The following is a 19,758-nucleotide window of genomic DNA, read 5'->3' on the forward strand; positions in this document are numbered from 1 at the left end:
TTTATTTAATTCAAAACATTATAACCTATAATTCCAACACCCATAAAAAATAACGAAAAACGAAATAACTGGTGGTAAATGAATAACTGGATTTAAGTACCACAAATTTTAATATGACAGATCTAACCAAATCAAAAATTAATCTCAACTAGTGGTCAAATCTGACAGATCTCCTGAATGCCATATGGATTTTGTAACAGTATTCTGAGCTGTGTCTTTGCCAGCTGATTGTCAACCTTCGGGGAGGTTATTGCGTCCCTTGTGTTGTGATGCCCATGTGGCTCGAAATTAGTGAGTTTAATCATGAATGGTGTTGAACACATGTCGGATCAAAAAGAAGCACTCACGATCTTCAAAAACCTGAAAGAAGTTGGTTCTCAAGTACTAACTCTTGTCAATACATTGAAAAATCGAGTTGTCAATAATCAACTAGGGGTGGATAATGTAATTTTTATATGTTCTTGATATTTTGATAAAACAACTTTACTATTGATATTATTATTCAGCCTCTTGTTCTTTTTTAGGGGATAAGCCTCTTGGATGTCAAAAATCAGCTTATGATTCAGTACCTATTAAATTTAGCTCAATTAATTATTTTAAAAACAACTGGAAAATCAATTGAGGGAAGTTCTGCTCTTGGTAAGTCTTATAACTATTTATTTTTTTAATAATTAATTTTGAATGTTATTCAGTTTGGTTGGTTGTTTTCCTAAAAACATTTGCTTATCGGAAGATAGGGTAGTAGTAGTATTTGTTAGTAACTAACATTTCGCCTCATTTTGCAGGCCTGAATCCTGGAAGACGTAAAGTGGCTGGTTGTCTTTTGAAGCCCTGTTAAGGGGGCCAAACATTGGTTACTAATAAATATTTTTTTCCTCTATTTTGTACCTCTCTGGACCACCACCCAGACAATCTTCTTACAACCAATTACATACAGTCTATTGACAATCCTATAGTAGAAACATTCATGTTTGACCAACTTATTTCCTAATGTTCGACTCAATATTTTGCACTTTCACTGTTTAGTTTGTTTTTTAAAACTTTTCCAACTTTCATAATGCTTTTTATTACAATTTATTAGGTTCAATACTGAACTGTTTTGAGTTTGGGGAACCACTTAAGACTTATATAATTTTCATATTAGGGTGAAATATTTTGCACTCTTGTCTAAGGACTACTAACATTCTAGTGAAGTTTTTGTTTTTTTGTATTCACAGAAATAGGGATCCCTGTGGTAAAAAGGCATTTGAAAATTAATCAATTGTTAGAGAAAAAAGTTTGATTAGATTTGTGATGGTACATGTTTCTTCTATAGGTCTGGGACAAATACAAATTAAAATTTTTAGTTCTTTGTTAAATTGTCATTACCTGTTAAGAGGAAGTTTATAAGAATAACTTGTTTTAATATAGTTAGTTTCATTCTGGTATTTGTATCATTGAATTTTATTTTTGTAAAAATCTTAAATCAGGACACTCCTGGAGTTCTCATAAGAAAGAATCTTTTGATTCTCATTTAATTTGAATATTGATGGAGATGTAGGTTCAGAATGGAGAATCACGAGAGTATGCCTTTAAAGAATTTTTTGTAACAATAGGGCAAGACGAATTGGTACTTACTTATTGTCCTATCCAGATTTAGTTACAGATTACAACCTGACATTATGAACTGATTTTTATTTCCCCACTGTAATGGATCTGCAGACATATTGCTAATACAGTGGGGTGGGTGGACTGCAGGAAGGGTTCAGTTGCTCATATTTTATGTGGAATTATTGTTAAAACTGCTTCATTGTTATCTCAACTGATGTTTTAGTGTTAAGTGAAATTTTTATACAGATAAATACATTAATAAAGTGCCTTAGAATGCATTTCTAAGCAGCCTAATTATCAAATATTTTCCAAGATGGTTCAAATTTTGGCCTAGTGGGCCGTGCATGGTCGAATTTCTGGCTTAGTGGGTCGCAGACTTTTGTGAGTTGGGAACCATTGATTTGTCCTTGTATGTAAGTAGTCTTTGACAGGTTATGAACTGGTTCTTGTTTAATACTTGTCAGCAGGAACATATGAGCCTTTCGACTATTTTATTATGAATTGTCAATTACCTTTAAATCCATGCTACTTAACTGATATGAGTGATAAATCATTAGATAATCAATTTCTGAAACTTAGTTGTACATGACAAAAGTCTACAAGATGCGTTAATTAAGCAATATGCCCTTACTTAGTAATGGTAACACAATTTAAATTTGTCAGGCGAGTGAACCAATTAAGAACAGCCCTTAACAATGCCCAGCATTTGGGTAATTATATAGCAACTTTGTATGGAAAAACCATTTTCTTTTTGGCTACTGTCCTATGAAGGTTGAATCAATTAATCAACGATCTGTGGGATCAAGTAAGACCGAGGATGTCATAGTAAAATGCAAGCTAGACACTGGGGATACTGCTTGATGTTAGGATACTGCCCTGTGTTAAAAGAATGCCTGTACAGGACATAAGAATGCACTTCTTAAATTGGAGGATTTTGATGGCTCTACATCTAAACCAATAGGGAAGGCTAGTTTGAATTGCAGATATGTAGGAAAGTTTGCATTTCAAGATTTTATAATTATAAATTGAAATAGTATGTTGCTTGTTCTTCCTGAATGTTTGTTTGGCTTTAAATTTAGTCTGAGTAAGATCTGTTTCAAAAATATGTTGAATATTTTGCAGACAAATACAAAGATGTTTTTACAGGATCAGGAAGATTTCTTCAAACTTGGACTATATGTTTTCAGAAAAATAATGCAGAGATGTTTTGCCTATCTCTCCGGGTTTTTGATACTCTATTAAGTGAAAGTGAAGTTATAGTGGCTTGAATCCCGAATTGCTATAATAAAAGTTTATGAAGTTTCACAACAGACTTATATTTATAAAATTGTCATTGTAGGAAATCCTGAGTCTGTAATTCTTTTGTCTTAATTTGGTACATGTTAATGAATAAATTATGGAGATCCTAAAGCAATACCAATTTTAGAGGATATTGATTTAAGAAAGAGGTATTTTGTGTTTTCAACCTATTATAAGGTTATTATCATTTGTTTCTTACAGAAGAATCTTGATGGAAATGATCCCTTTTTACTCCTTTTACCCAAAATGAAAGAATCATTTTTATTTACTGTTAATTTTTTTAATTAAAATATTTTATCTTTAATTTTTGAACTTAAAATATTGTATTTTTAATATTTTAAATTCTTCTTCTTATTATGATTGTTCTAAATTGTAAATGGATTAATTTTATTTATTCACACTATTGTGGATTATATTGCCCACATAATTACTTTAAATTTTTTTCCTCCATAATTGAAATCAATATTTATGTGGAACTGTAAAATACTATTACTTAATTTAAATTTCTGTAATTTGATATTTATATAAGTTTTTTTTAAATTAATTAAAAATTGTTCGAAACTGGAAATGAATCAATTTGGTTTATTCACACTATTATTATCAATATTGACTACATAATTACTGCTTTTAAGTTGTTTTCCTACTGAATTGAAATATAAGTTAATGTGAAGCTGCAAAATATTAATACTTAATTTAAATTTCTGTGATTTAATATTTATATTTTTTTCTTAGACAGAGTAATTGAAAACAGAATCATACTTGAAAAATGTAAACCGATTGAGCAAAAATTAAAGTATCAAATTGAAAAATATGTTAAGAGATCTATTGTTGGGTCAGTAGATGACAAAGATCCTAGCAGATTTAAAGCAAATCCAGAAGATTTTTTGGAGGTAAGTATCTATTATATATTATATATCGCACTAGTATTTCTAAAGTGACACAACTCAAAATTCAAGACAACTGACAATGTGACACTCTTGCCTATGGAGGGGAATAGCATTAAGGCAGCAAGAGTGACTCAAGTGCCCTCTGGCGGACAAGCTCTGAAGCTAGGTTGATACAGTTTTGATGATTCATAAAGATATGTTTACCAATTTCTTCAAATCGGTGTTTTTGAGTTATGTCACTTTAGAAATACTAGTGCGATATGAGTAAGAGTGACCTTATTCAAAATGTTTATTATTCTTAAATAATTAGTTGCCTTTCTTTAACCTTATGTTTTTATTGCATCATTTTAGTTATTGTATTTTATACTTTATTTGTTCTTCTGTTCTCTTATCCTTTAATATTTTTAGTATAATATTAATAACACTTAATAAACTCCTCCTGTTATAATCAATAACTAAATAATAAACAATAAACATTTTTTAAATTTAACTCTGGTGCTACCTAGCTTACTTACTGATGGGGCTCCACCTTGTCCACTGCATCCTTGAGGATGAGTTCCATGGGCATCATGCCGGCCAGAACTTGCACCATATAAAACAACACTGTCCTAAGGGTCTTCATGACCCTCAGCAGAACCCGTCTCTGTATAGTGGCCGGTCTTCTCTTTTGAACCAGCATAAGGTTCTGGTTCCACACTTTTGCTCCCTCAGAATTATTCTCAGTGTTGTAATTGAACTGTCTTTAAAATCTATGAGAAGTTGGAAATTACTAAAAAATTGTCTATTTTGTATTTGCCGAATCTTAGAAGTTTTAAAAAACAAAAATCGTATATGAATACCTGATATGAAATGGTTTCTTATATTCCAAAATATTTTTAGTCAAAACATCATCTCTCCTACCGCCACTGACTTTTATATCTATATTTACTGTTGATTAGCCATTTTTGATGTGTGGTGAAGAAAGAGCTTATCATTATTTTATTATCTTTTATTTGTTGAGTTGGAGCTATGATACCCAAAAGTGTTGGGCTAAGGGATTTAGAGCAGTTCAATCTAATCAATGTTCATTCAATATTTATGACATTAATAATTGTGTTCAACATCATTTTTAATAAAAATGATACTTTTCTTATAATATTAAAATATATCAAATAACAGTGTAGGAATTTGTAAGGATTGATCATTATGATTAAACGTTTATATGATGTTATTCACATTTGTTATCCTTACTTTTATAGAATCATAAAGTGTAAAAATACGTATTATTGCTACTATTTATTCTTTTAGGGATCTGATGAAGATGAAGATGAAGATGAAGTAGCTGACCAGCAATCTGAGAAAAATAAAGATAAAAAAAAGCCTGGTGTTTATGTTCCTCCCAGACTTACATCTGTTCCATATGGTATGTTTTTAACTCTTCTAAATCACTAAAATATATCTTTATGATTATATTTATTCTCTGGTAATTTAGTTAACATTAATTCACCTTACTACTTAATTTTTTATTATTATTAATTTTTTTATTCACCTTATTACTTCCTCTTATTCATTAGTTATTGCAGTGATCATGTATTTTACATGATTAACATAAATATACTTGCCTTATACATTTCTCTGTGTGGTTTACTGCTAATAAATCATATCACAACTGTTGTAATGGATAGATTAAACTAAACTTCTTAACCTTAAAATTAATGTCTTTTTCTAACATCTTATTAAGTCCTTTGTTATTTTAACTACAAATTTATTAACTAACTATAAATTATCTGATTTTTTTTTTCGTTTTATGTCTATTGCTATCAATATTGAGGAACTGTAATCATGTACCCATTCTTTTTTCCATGTTATTAATAATATTGTTATAATAATTGTATTATGTGTAATTTCAATTGATCTTACACAAATTATAGAAGTACTTGTTTTTGTTTGTATGTGTATTGATAATTTAAAATATTGTTTTATTTTAGATGATGAACGGAGTGTTGATAAGCAGAATAAGCTCTTAGAGCGTTCAAGAAACCATGCTCTGAGATCTTCCGTCATTCAAGAATTAAAGGAAGAATATCTTGATATTCCTGTAGAAGTCAAGGCCACTAATTCAGTGCAGCAAAAAGAAGATAAATATCAGAAAATGAAAAAAGAGTAAGTTGTATATCAAAGATGAAAATTTTGATAATTTTTATTTTATTTTAATATACTATGGTTTTGGGAATAAATATTGAATCATTCAGAAAATGTGTAAAAATTATTTTTCTTTTTTTTCATTGTGGTACTACTGATGAATATTATTTAAGTATAGAAGTTAAATATTTTAAATATCCATATTTTGATTTAAGGAGGTTAGTTAGCAATGGAAACTTCATTTCCTGTACTGGTAAGGTCAAAACTCTCACTTCTTAATCCTGTGGATATCAGTAGATCAATTTGTCACTTGATATAAACATTCCATTACTCCCTAAGCTTGTTTTAAAATTTTAATGATGCAACAGTAAAAAATAGGCATTTTAAAACTTTTGATACTTTCCAAATATCATGTTCCTCTTCTGATTCCTAACCTGATCTTTGGATATTGTAAACTTTTGTGATTTTTCATAATTTTATAATTATTGGTTAACATTGTATGATCTGTGGTCACATCAATTATTAGAATGGATTAATATGGCAATATGCACTAAGTTTTAATTATCAAGTAAGGTAAACTGGGAAAATTGCTACAAAAATACTAGGTGGGGAAGTCCTTCTTTAAAACCTCTTGCCATTGTTTGTTTTGTAATGATTATCTATCAGTAATCTGTTAAATTTGGTAGTGATACTAAATCCATTACAATGTAAGTACTTTAATGACCCTTCCGAGCACTACTTAACACCCAAAAGTCTTAAAAGCTTTATTGTTTTATTAAGAGTACAATTTGATATTTTTGAATGGATTTCGGTTGAAGCGTCCTTCTTAACAATTAAAATATCAACTCTAAAATTTTTGTTGCTTGTAATTTGTGTTAAAATGTTCTTTTTTGTTATGATTTTTAGTTCTTAAGCACAATGTTTGGGCTCTTTAATAAATAGAGCAATATCTTTCTTATATTGGTCTTATTGAGTTTTATTGTCCATTATCAGTTGGTAGTTTCTTTACTAGTCATATGTAATATTCATAAACTTATAGTTATTAGTAATGATCAAAAATAATTTATATTTGCAGGTACGAAGAGAGTTACTTTACTCGCTTACCTGTAACTAAAGAAGAAAAAAGAAAGTCAAAGTTGAAGTTTTCAATGGGCCAACTAAGTAATGAGCTAACGCATTTTGAAGATACCAGTATACTGTTGGGGGATACATCAGTATTAAGCAAAAAAAGAAAAAGATTACACAAAAAGGGTTAGTTAAATTTAAATCTTATTTATAATTACTTTTTCATTTATAATTATGAGAGATAGTTGACCATGGATGGCTCATACTGTACTTATTATGTGTCTGATATTGGAATCAGTGACAGTCATACATCTTGAAAAGTTTTACTGCAGAATGGTGTTAGTCATTAGTCGGTAATGGTATTTATGAGATACCACATGCGTCTTGACTTTTTCATTCTAAGAGTGAAACAAAAATTTTTCTCAGTAATAAATTTCAAATAAATAACAAAAATAAACAAAAAAATAGTCATACTTAACTATTATCCCATGATTATTCTGTTTTGGATTATAACCTGCCCTATTATTATTAGTGGTTTAATTGGATAATATTTGTTGTTTTCCACTCACTTGAAATTGAATTTATCTCGAAACAGAGATGTTTTCTAGCCATACAATTTTCTCACTCCAACCACCAGGAATCAGTTGAAGCATCTGTGACTGGATAACCTCATTCAAAGAGCTTAGCACCCCCTCCTCCCTCTTTCCTCTTACAAGGGGATTTTTGATGTTACAAAAACATCATTTTCATACCTACCTCGCAGGCTGGGTTTCAGCCAACAGGTTAAACCTATATCTTTTAGGATATAGGTCTTATGTTTGTTATGGTAGACTATAAAAAAAGAAGAAATTTATTTTTATTTTTTCAATATGTTTTTAATTAATTTTGATTCTATTAATGAATCTATATAAAGTTTTTCAGAATTGTATTGTTATTTATCATATTACAGTAGAATCTTACTAATTTGACCTCCATAGGACCTGGTATAGTTCAGATCATCTAGGTTTAGATTAATCAGGGAAGAAAAAGATATGTGTTTTATTCTAATATATTTTTTCCCCTTATTACAGGATATGTTTGTGGTTGTTGTTCTAATTAGTACTCGCTAGAACTGTAACTCTCTCATAACTTTGCTTATTACTGGAAACTGATTTTTTCTGTTGCAAGTCATGCTCAGTGACCGTTTAAAGTTAATAAATGATTAAACTTAAAAACATTATTCACCATTTTTTGTATGACTAAGAGAAAATATTATTACAAAAATCTTGTGTCATGGATTTATTGAGGATAGTTTATAATACTCAGAGTAAGTATAAGATTTTAATCAGAAGTTGGCCATATTTATAATTAAGGATAAGATGGCCTGGATGGTGACCAAAAAGGATCTAAAAATTAGAAAATGATAACTAATTTTTATATTTAAATTTAAACATAGTTTTGTCAAAATGATTTTTTTTTTTTTTTTTCAGGAAAAGGGAAAATAAAGAAAAAGAGGAAGATGCGATAGTAAAAATTGTAAAGATTTGGTATTAAATAACTAAAAATTAATTTCTTTATTCTTTTTATCCTTAATGCTGACAAACTCAAATATCTCTGGGATGGTGGTGCATATTAGTTACATTCACCGTCTGTTATATCTAAGTAAATTCTCATGGAAAGGTGCAAGTTTGGGTTATTGATTGGGTTAATGATTCACTGTTTAGGGTTATTCTCTCAAAATAACAGAATTTCAAGTAAGATTTTTTCCTTCATTTTTATTTGCTCTTTCTTTCTATATGACTATTAGGCTTCTATCTGAGAACATTCTTTTAGTAGATATACTTATATATTGGTGTTTAATTGCCTTAAAGTTTTAAAGAGGTAATTGACTAAAATTCTGGTGTGGTGCGCACATCATATAACTTTCACTTACCGAAAAAGCTAAATAACAGGATCAGATATTGTGTAAAAATTTCCAAGAGTCTGCTGAGAGTGGATCTCAATATCTGTGGCTGGTGTATAGTGATTATGTATGTGATTAGAGGAATCTGCATGAAAAATTCTGTGACCAGAATCATAGGTTAGCTGCTCCAGGACAGGTTGGAGGAGGCATACATTACCCAGGTGCAAGCAGATTTTATGGTAGTCTCTCATTCACAGACAACACATATTCGTTCTTTGCCAACTCACTGAAAATTCCAAGAAAGGAAGAGGGAACTTCATATTGCTTTTATAGACCTTGATCAGGCTTATGATACTGTGCCTAAAAAGAGGTTGTAGGTGACACTAGGAAAAATATAGGCTGTGGGAGCGCTTATACAGCAATGGCATGTACCAGGTAAGATGTGAAAACCATCTTTCTAACCTTTTTCATGGCCCAAAGGGATTGAATCAAAGATATAGCCTATCACCTACTCTCTCCAAGGTATAGCTGTATGAATCAGTGAAGCCGTATGGGGATGTAAGGCCATATATTGATGACGAACAGTTGCTGTTTTTCTTTGGTGACTACCAGATCACCTTCTGGGAGAAGGGTTTACCTCGAAATGATGGTAGTTATGCTAAAGGTCTGGTATGAAACGTTGAACTTAAGAATTAATTTCAAGAAGACCAAGTACATGGCCATTGACATTACTGATACTAGTGCGCCTTCTAGTAGACAGGGAGGCATGTAAAAAAGTTAATATTTTTAAGTATTTTGGTTCTTATTTAGATGCTGCAGGGTTGTCTTCGCATGATGTCAGAATGAAGGATCCAAGAGCAAGCCCATAAAGCTACCCAAATACGACACTACATCCAGTCCTATGGAATAGTTTTGGATTTTTTCATAGTTTACCTGACACATGCTTCAGAAACGTGAACTATGAACTCCCATTTGCAGATGGCTGACATGAATTTATGCAGGAAGTGTCTCCCTCACACCAGGCTGGATATAATTGGAAATGGATGTGGGCGCATCAATAAATGAAAAGATTAGATGGTAGGAGCATCTGACGAGTTTCAGCTGAACGGAATTCTGGATTGGGTTCCACTAGGGAATAGAGGACGCGAATGGTCCAGAAACAGGTAGGAGTGCAAGAGGAAATGGCTGCCCGTTATTTGCAGGAGGATAATTGGTTAGATCAAAGCCAAGCTGAAAGCCCAATACCAATATAAGCTCATTCTACTGTTTTGAGCGGTTAAAACTGCCGGATTAAAACGAAAGAAAAAACTGATTTTTATTTCATTTTTCTAAGGTTCTAATTTTTTTTTACAATTTTACTATAGAAAAGAGTATTCTCAATTCTTTCATATTAAAAGTCCTCATTCCTTTGTCTTCATTTCTTGCAAGATTCTGTGGATCATTTCCAATAACAAACTGCCACTTTTGTGCAGTCCTATACTCTAGTGGACTATTTCCTTCCAACCTTACATGAAGGCTTCGCAGAACATTCACCTGTAAAGGTGAGTACACAAAGACACGTGACCACTTGTTCTGCAGTTGCTGTAACTGTGACAGAGAATCAGCATCCTTTCCAAGATCGTGCAACTTTGCATTAAAGCGCCCAGATCCGAAGAGGAATTGGGAGAACCAACCAGTTTGACCCGTCTGTTGAGATCTGCCTGTTTGCTTAATTGTATTTTCTCACAATATCTCTTTCCATCTATTGGGTTGTTCATTAATCTTCACTCGGAGATTCTCTGGAATCCCTGCCCTACGTTTTCTCCTACAGGCATGTTTGATAAAATCTTGTGGGATAAGATCGAGGGATAATGCCCCTGTTAAGACCTGCACTACCTCGTGAGACAATGCTGTTTTGGTAACACAAGTACTATTAATATGTTACCTAATTTAAGATTAACATTTACTTCAAAATTTAATTAACAGACACCACCAAGATACTGATAAATTAAATGATTATTCAAGAAAACACTAACATGTGTTATTGTTTTTTCATTATTAAATTGTGAAAGGTTAAAAAAAAATAAACATGAATATTCTTTGACAAGGTTATTCATCATTCTTGATAATTTCGAAATTCCTAGAATGTTTCCACGCTGCCCAAACTGGGATTGAAGGATTTTTATATATATATTAGAAGATGTTCAGGGATGCGGTCAAAAAAAGAACAAATAGTTTATAACTATTTGTTCTTTTTTTGACCACAACCCTGACCATCTTCTTATATATAAAGTTTTACGGTCAGCTATATATACATATAGATTTTTATATATGAAGAATTTTTTGGAGATATATGATATAAAATTCATTTATATTTACAGATAAAGTAGTTTTTTTATTTTTTATTCATATATTACATTATTTTTTTTATATTTTTGCCCATGTAAAAAATACAGGTTTATAATGAATAAAATATAGTTAAAAATGGTTGCACATGATATATTTTTATTGTTAATATACATGAACCTGATTAATAATTTTAACGACCTGCATCGTTGAGTACTTTTGGTATACCAAGCAGTGAATTTATAATTTCCGAGTTGCGCTTGTGGGTATGATCTTCACTTCTTAATAGTTCCGATAACCAGATAGGCGTCTCCTTTCCACTTAATGTTTGCAGCTGAAACATTTAAACCAATTGTTGACTCAAGTGAAATCTTCATGATCTTACATATTAAATTTGAAGGTAATATTAAAAGTATCATACTCTTTATGGATAGTTAATTATGTTAAATAGTGTATTTTTAGTCATAAAAATAAAATTAACTAACAAAAACAGAGGATAAAGAGCAATAACGCTTGACTATGGTTTAAATCATAATGATGATTATTCCTTGCTCACAGCTCATATAGTGTGAGATATCTTTCTGTGTAGCATAGACCATATTCCACGATCCTGAATCAGATTTTTCCAGTTCAGATCTCTTAGCAAAGCATAATCGTATTCCCCTCTCCTCCCGCCGTACTCTTCCTCTGGGTCTTCTACTGTCAACCTCTGCTTCATATATCATATTCCAAACACCTGTTTTCATTAACAACCTTTTCTGTAGGTTTGAGACTGAGGTTTCATCTAATGGTTATATTACGGATTCAGTCTTACTGAATTTCCTCTTTATCTTTCTGAGGAATCTCATTTCAAACACTTGATTTTACGTATGTCATGGTTAGTTCTGTAGGTCCATAATTCCGAGGAATATGTTTGTGTGGGGAGAAAAGTAGATTTATAAACCTTTACTTTGGGGTCCTTTGATAATCCTCCCTTTTTTAAAATAAAGTTTAATTTTACAGCATAGAACAATTTTCCATTTCCATACTCAATCTATCATTTATTTCATTAATGTGGTGCCTTTCTCAACCAATTGGGCACTACTTATTTAAAAATTTCAACCTGTTCCATTTTAATTTATCTCTGTATTAATTTTGTCTAATTATGCCTGTATTATTGAAATATTACTACTAAAGTTTCATACTCATTATATATGTTTAATAAAATAAAATTGTTCAATTCATCTCTAAACAAAAACAAAAAAAACTAGACTCTTTATAATAATTAAATAAAAAAAGCTTTGACATTAAGCTTGATCATCTGAATTTTAATTTACTACTATGCACATCGGTCATTCCATACATAATCAGCCCGAAATTTTGACAAATGTCACCCATCATGTCTGACTGATATAATTTTGTTTGATTTATCTATTTATATACATCAAATTATATCATAAAGTTTATTGTTATATCTTAATTAGTATTTGTTTTAGAGTCACATAAACTGAACAAAACCAGTGATATTATATGCTTGAAGCTCTCGAAGAGACTTATTTGCTCCTTGCTATTGTTATTACCAACCCAAAACATTTAGTTGATATCTACTAAATTATTCTAATCTCAGAAAAAAACAAAAACAATAATTTCCTTGTGGTAGATCTATGTCTGGTATTTTGTAATTCTGGAGGAATGGTATTATTTTTTCGATCTCAATCTTTTCTGACAGGAGTCTATTGTCTGTATTGTCCTCCAGGAAATATCCTCCTGGTGGTTCATTATCCATATTTATTCAGGGATCAAGGAAGGTTTGAAAATGGTCAGGCTATTTATTGAGGACAAGAGTCAGATCTCTGAAAACATTTTCATCCTTATCCTTAAACACTTCTTGTCAGGATTTAATTCCTCATTTGATGTATCTAATCACCTTTTAAAACTTTTGTCTCTTTAACAGAACAATATTAATGGACTACAATCATCATAATATAGAACTAGTTTTAATTATAAATTTATGCCATATGAAAGATAGAGAAAGTTGAAAAGATAAAAAATGTATAGTATACAAACTAAATAACAAATTGTAACTTGATGTAAATTGGAAAAACGTACAAAAAGTTGTAGACTAGAGTACATAAACACATAAGAAACAGCAAAAATGATATGAATAAGCATACAGCACAGTATTTGAAAATTCATAACTTTCATTTTGAATATTTATCTAAAAGAAGAATTATGGAAGCATTATATATTATTAAAAATTTAAAATATACAGTTGAGAGTAAAACAGACATTTTCAAATTAAATAGACATCATGCGATTATCATAAATGAATTAAAATTATAAGAAAATAAACAGGAAGATTCAAAGAATATAGTAAAACTGAAGATATTTGGTAGTAGTCATTTATTGTTACAATATGACAGTTTTCATTGGCATACCATTCATAGGAAAGTTTGGTTTGAAATCATTTGTTTTCAAGCAAAATCCTCGCTAGTTGTTGAGCGAATTCAGTGGGATTCTCCGTGTTTGTGGGTCATTAAAATGAAAGATTATTCCGATAAGAATAAAAAAGATATGGCATGAGCAGAGCTTATGAAAAAAAGGAGTTTGATCGGTCGCATGGCAGAAGAAGTTGAAAAATTTCAATGCATTGCGTACGGTTCACATCGTCAGCCCTGTCTGAAATGAGGATGTCCCTACATATCGCTTGAACTCCTCTGGCAACGACACTATTGTCCGGGGATAAATACTTTTTGTTTTGCAACATGGGTATTGGAGTAAAATTTAAATACATTAATGTATTATGGTGCACAGCGTATAGTTGTTTTGAACAAATTTACTCATTTCCACCACTTTTATTTTCTCAAATTATTTGTTTTTATGCAATGAAAAATTACTAGATTCTCATTATTGAATGGTCTATGAAAGTTTTTAGTTATCAAGCCTCTTGTATCGTTCATTTAGTTATAAAAATCCTTGAAGCGCCTTCTTTTGCTAACTCATTTGTTTTATGTCGGAAGAAAGACATTTGGATAAGTCAATACAATTTTTAGTTGTTTTTCTACCTTTTGTACTACATTCCTTTTTAAAAATATGAGTAATTTACTTGAATTTTCTGTTAACAATTCCGATCCCTTCTGCTACATACATTCATATACCAAATATGTTGTAAAGAAAAATAATGAAGAAATATATATGAATTTATTATAATCAAGTGAATAAAGAAGTATGAGATTCTTCAGTGAAATATGGTTCATTTTTACTTTTTTTTTATTAATGGTAAGAACATGTTGGCTCGGTCCACGGCGCTCTGGGAATCAAGTATTAACTTCTACGAATGGGTATCGAACCCACAGTGTTCCGTAAATGGCACTTAATTGGTGATTATTGCCTCTGGAATTCTGTGACAGAAACAATTACGATTTAGAAATATTATCTCTATGAAGGTTTATAAGCCGTGATTCTTCCTTTTTAAAAAAGAGTATAAACGACGAAACATAACGTCTAAAGAGTAATTCTTTGTAATAGAAGATTTATAAAAAAAATTACCTGTCACATCTGAACATATCTTAAATTAGAATTTATAACACAGATAATATGTCGTGCTAAAATATTATAGTTGTATTCTTACCAATAGCTTATCTAGCATTTTGTCGTTTAGAGTGTAAGCTGGTAAGGACGATACATCAGTAAACATGGCCAGGCAAACCAGGCCACCAAAGATCACACCAATCATTTTCATTCTCCTTCTAGAACTAAATAGTTAAATTTGAACTCGTAACATGTATTTTATAGACCTATTTATCAATTACTTAAAAATAGTATATTAATATTAATTTGTAACCATCATAGAAAAGCAATGATGGTATGATATAAAATATGTTGAGAAGTATATTAATGTCAATGAAAACGCCTATAGATATTAGTTGAGTTTTCAAATATCATTTGCAAGTATCATGGAAATAATAATAATGTCTACCATGCAAGAGGAATTATTATAATTATTTCCATTTGGATCAACTTGAGAAGTAACTAATTGTAAAAGTATAAATATGGTAAAATAAAAAGGTTATTAACATATCGTTTCTGAAACATTTTTTGATATTCTCTTTAAATTTGGAGAAATTTCAAAGATGAGATATATATAAGATAGCTAAGATTTCTTTAAGAAGCTTGACATGTAATGTTTTGAAATATAACTTCCACATTATACTAAGGTATGTTTTCTTTTCTTTTTTTGTGTGTTTTGTTACTGAATACCGTTTACTGTCTGTAATATTTACATCAGTAAAAATAATGAACATTTCTCTATTTTTGTACATAATCGCCATTTCATTATCGCATTATCATTTTATTGTGCATTATCGATGACACTGTTACAATTTTTAATGTCCACGTCATATCAGTTTTCTTCAGAAATGTGAGAAAGTGTTGAATTTCATCTTCCATCTCTTCGTAGGAGCTGGATTACAAATTATGGGATAGGTGACTTTTTTTGCGTTCTTAGCTGTCATTAACTCCGCAAAAGTTAAAAAAGACGCGTCCCGCTGGTAAAATCACGGCAACTAAGTTTTGGAATAGAAAGGAGACATATTTGTTCCACTATATGCTTGCTGAGACCAAGGTAAAACATGAAGTTCAACTGTTTCTCGAGGTCATGGTGGCAAAACATGGCTAATATAGACATAGAGAGGTTGTCACGTCTTCGAAAATACATTGACCATAGTGGCAATTATATAGGAAATTGACAAATGAGCAACTTTAGTTTTGGGATTACCTCTTATTGGTTTTTTTTTTCATATTAGTCTGAATATACTTCTTTTAAGGAAATAAATTATAAGCGAACGTATTAAAATGTCATCTACGATGATAGGAGTCTAATGATTTCTATTTTAGAAAAAAGAGTTTTATTTTTAAACACTACTTGTTCAAAGAATAGATTCAGCGTATGATAAAGGTTGTCCAGTTTTAAAAAACAAAATTACCTAAATTCGTAAGCCAGTGTTGCAGACTGAGCCGGAGTAGAGAAGAAAACTGGTTGAAAGGAAGGGTTGGATCCCAATAAATACTACCTCTCCCTCCTGTCACACCGCTCTGTCGTCTGCAGGATCTAGTTTACGTCACTTCATATTAGGAGTATTTTTATTCGATATCAATTACATCATTATTAACCGGGCTTATCACCCACACCTCTTATAATAGCTTTCAGTATTTATTTATAAATTCTCAATGGGTATGCGACATGCACTCTGTCAAATAGGGAAATTCAACGGCCAAGTCACATTTAATCTGAGATATTCAATTTTCTGTACATTTATTCTCATAATATTTTTAATAGTGTAATAATGTTGAAGGTTGCACTATTTCTATGACTCTGAAAAATAGGTGAAACTTTATCAACTAATTAAATCTACAATCAATCGTATCAGCACAAATCATAAAACCATAAAAATAAGCATCACAATCAACGTTTTTAGCTGGTATCTTGTCTGATAACTATAGATTAGTTATATCAAATATGCAATTCTATAATAGTGTCTTAATAACAAGGTCTACTTATTTCATTCTCGTCAACATGGCCAAGTACCTGAACCTTACGACCAAAAATTATAGCACTGGTCTGGATTCCATATTATGAAAGGGCGTGTTACCTTACCTTTTTATTACCCTACACATTAATTTCATACTTTAGTACTTCTGCCTTTCTCCAAATAGATAGCTTCAAACCATACATATCCTTATGAGGAGCTCGTCAACACCACACGGATTAACTTCTGTTACCATTTTTCATTCGTAGGATTGCTTCTTCTAGGTTTAAGGTCTTCTGCAAATGATTCTTTGCATCATTGGTAGCACTGCCTATCTCATAAAACCATTTTCGATGTCATTTAGGTTCTCGTTTACCAATTGTTCCTCAGCATAACCCCTTGCACGGGTGTCCCTTAGTGCACTTTGTATATTGTTCCAATTGCGAATTTCGGGATTACCTGATCTGAGAGCCGACCACCATTTTCTCGTCTGTTCTCTCCTGATGGTCCTTCAGCTATTCTAGAACTTTGTAATGTCCCACTTTTTTTTAGCTCCTGGTTGTTGAGATTCTGGCTCTGATTCAGTCAATAACTAGTCGATGACCACAGTCAGCGTTGGCTGCCTGAACAGAATCCTTTAAAGATGGCCTGCTGCTGAGAACATTTCACTTATAGCATGTGTCATAAGTGAGCTTTAGGGAAGGTGGTAAATTTGATTCATTATGATGGTATCTATGGGTCTCTATGTAGCCTTTTAAACACGACTCCCGGGGAAAAAAGTCCCTCTAACTACCATATTCATCAAAAACAATTATAGAATGTGTTATGTGATGTATTTCCTCCAGTGATGTTAAAATTTCGATAATTTTTTGGGAGTGTTTCAGGAAATTTCATTGTTTTTCAAATAAACTGGAATGTCACGTAAGTTGCAGGCACCTTTTTTTTTATCCCCCTCCCATGCCATTTCTGGCATACGGAGTGCGGGAGCAGTGGGATACTGTGCTGGAGTTTGCGCATGGCACTACTCCCAAAACTTAACAATTTTTGTTTATTCTTTTATAAATTAATTATTTAATTATTATTCGGAACAAATTTTTACTGTGGTGCAGCCCAACGCTTAGTTGAGCGCCTTACTGATGGGGCTGCATCTTGTCCACTGCATCCGTTCGGTAGGTCCTTCTGGTGCGCATCCGTCTGGTTGGCAATTGAATGTAAATGTAGGGAAGACTTTTCTCAAATTAGCGCTCTTCTGGCTTGCTACCCACCGTCCATTCTACTCCTGTATTGAGTCCTCCCGCAGCATTTTCTTCCATAAGTTTGGAGTCTCACCAATCCCACTCGGAGCTCCTCCGGTAGCATTTCTCCATAGTTAAGGACATCCTCCCTGAGGATGAGGTCCAGGGGCATCGCTCCGGCCAGCACCTGCACCGCCTCATGTGACTCCGTTCTATAAGTTTTCGTGACCCTCAGCAGAGCCAATCTCTGAATGGTAGCCAGTCTCCTCTTCTGTGTCTGTGTGAGGTTTTGGCTCAATGCAGGGGATGCGTTCCTCAGAATTCCCAAGATCACACCTTTATATATGGTCATCATTGCAGGGTACCTCAGGCCCCAAAATGCACCCCCTATCCTACTTAATCCATTGAGTGACAGGGTCACCCTGTCCTTTAGATACACCAGGTGAGTGGCAGCAAAACTTTTTATCTTCCCACCAAGATATGTCACCTCCTCACTCGGTCTGACGCTTTCTCCTTAGATATCCAGAGTGATAGGATGAGCCCTGTCCGTGGAGCCTCATACGAGAATGGCCTGAGTCTTGGCTGCTGCCATACTCAACTTCCTCCTCACGCTCCACTCTCCTACGAGACTGGCACACCTCTCCGCTTCTATCTTTAGTCTGGCTCTACTGTTGTGCTCCAGGATCTTACTAGCTACTGGGAGGAGGCATATAGGTCCATAGACTTTAGGCGTTTCCTTATCCTTACCACCTCCCTTGTAGAGCAGTCTCAAGTCTGTAATCCTCCACTTGTTTGGAAAGTACCCCTTATCCAAACACTCGATGAATATATCCAATAACTCCTCCTCGATATAAAGGGCGCTGTTCTTGAGGATTGCAGCATCTATGCTATCTAGTCCTGGACCCCTTCCGATCCTTTGTCTGTCCACAGCAAAACGAAGGTTCCACATATCCCATGGTGGACATAGGTCAGTATCTGGTGGGTATAACGTGATGCGTCTAACCATTCTATCATCTGCACTATCCAGGGACGGATCACCCCTAGGGTAAGTATAATCTATATATATCTTGGCAGCCTCCTCTAAGGTGGTTGCCTGGACTACTTTCACTCCAATAGCCGCCATCACCTGTAACGGCTTAACCTTTCCCAGTGCCACCCTGTACGGGATACCCCAGGGATTCTTTTCTGACTCCTCTATAATAAATTCGTCCCAGGATTTCTTCTTCTGGCAACGCACTCCCTTTCGGTATACCCTATATCTATGCTTAGATTCTTCTTGTAGTGCAGGCCTCCTCTCGTCGTCTCTGCATTCCTGGTACCTAAGCCTGGCCCTGTTAGTATTCTTTTTTTAACTGCGTTAGAGCCGGCGTCTATCATGAGACCGGACGTACTCTCGCCCTTCGACGTTGGAGGATAATACCTGCCACTTCAGTAATGACGCCCGTAAGCATTGCCACCCTGTGGTCAATTTCTGTCTGCATCTATCGACACCATCTCCTCCCAGTCTTGGTCAACCAGTATTTCTTCCAGTTCACCGATTGCGTCACGAAGCCCTTTTCAGCAGCTAGTGCACCACCTTCCTCCTTCACCTCACTGAAAGCTATGAACTGGTGGTCAGAGCTCGTATCTGACCGTAGAGTCCAGTCCACACAATACGGTTCGCAATGGAAGCCGTGGCAAGTGTCACATCTATCCAACTCTGTCCCCTCGCTCCAACAAATGTGAGACCAGAGGGCTCGTTCATAACGACGAGTTGACACCCCACCACCTTCTCCTCTAGCAGTCTACCTCTGGCATCTGTGTGGACCGAATTCCTGGCCTGCTCCACGAATTGGTATTGGAACAGA

General features: G+C 33.1%; 2 protein-coding genes across 2 annotated transcripts; one reads left to right on the forward strand and one right to left on the reverse strand.

The window, feature by feature from the left end:
• The first annotated feature begins 303 nt into the window (after positions 1-303).
• LOC106683687 (neuroguidin) lies at positions 304-8,510 on the forward strand. Its single transcript, XM_014425314.3, has 7 exons — positions 304-444; positions 525-639; positions 3,622-3,779; positions 5,064-5,178; positions 5,744-5,918; positions 6,973-7,148; positions 8,432-8,510. Exons 1-7 carry the CDS (start codon positions 304-306, stop codon positions 8,467-8,469), a joined length of 918 nt encoding a protein of 305 aa, XP_014280800.1. The 3' UTR covers positions 8,470-8,510.
• A 1,681-nt stretch (positions 8,511-10,191) lies between these two features.
• Positions 10,192-18,263, reverse strand: Pdf (Pigment-dispersing factor). Its single transcript, XM_067051804.1, has 3 exons — positions 18,006-18,263; positions 11,371-11,503; positions 10,192-10,544 (listed from the first exon to the last, which is right to left on the reverse strand). The coding sequence occupies exons 1-3, from the start codon at positions 18,261-18,263 to the stop codon at positions 10,192-10,194; spliced, it is 744 nt and encodes a 247-aa protein (XP_066907905.1).
• Positions 18,264-19,758: the final 1,495 nt, after the last annotated feature.

Source organism: Halyomorpha halys, unplaced genomic scaffold (assembly GCF_000696795.3).
Source record: "Halyomorpha halys isolate HHAL.00 unplaced genomic scaffold, Hhal_1.1 Scaffold505.1, whole genome shotgun sequence".
Lineage (NCBI taxonomy): Eukaryota > Metazoa > Arthropoda > Insecta > Hemiptera > Pentatomidae > Halyomorpha > Halyomorpha halys.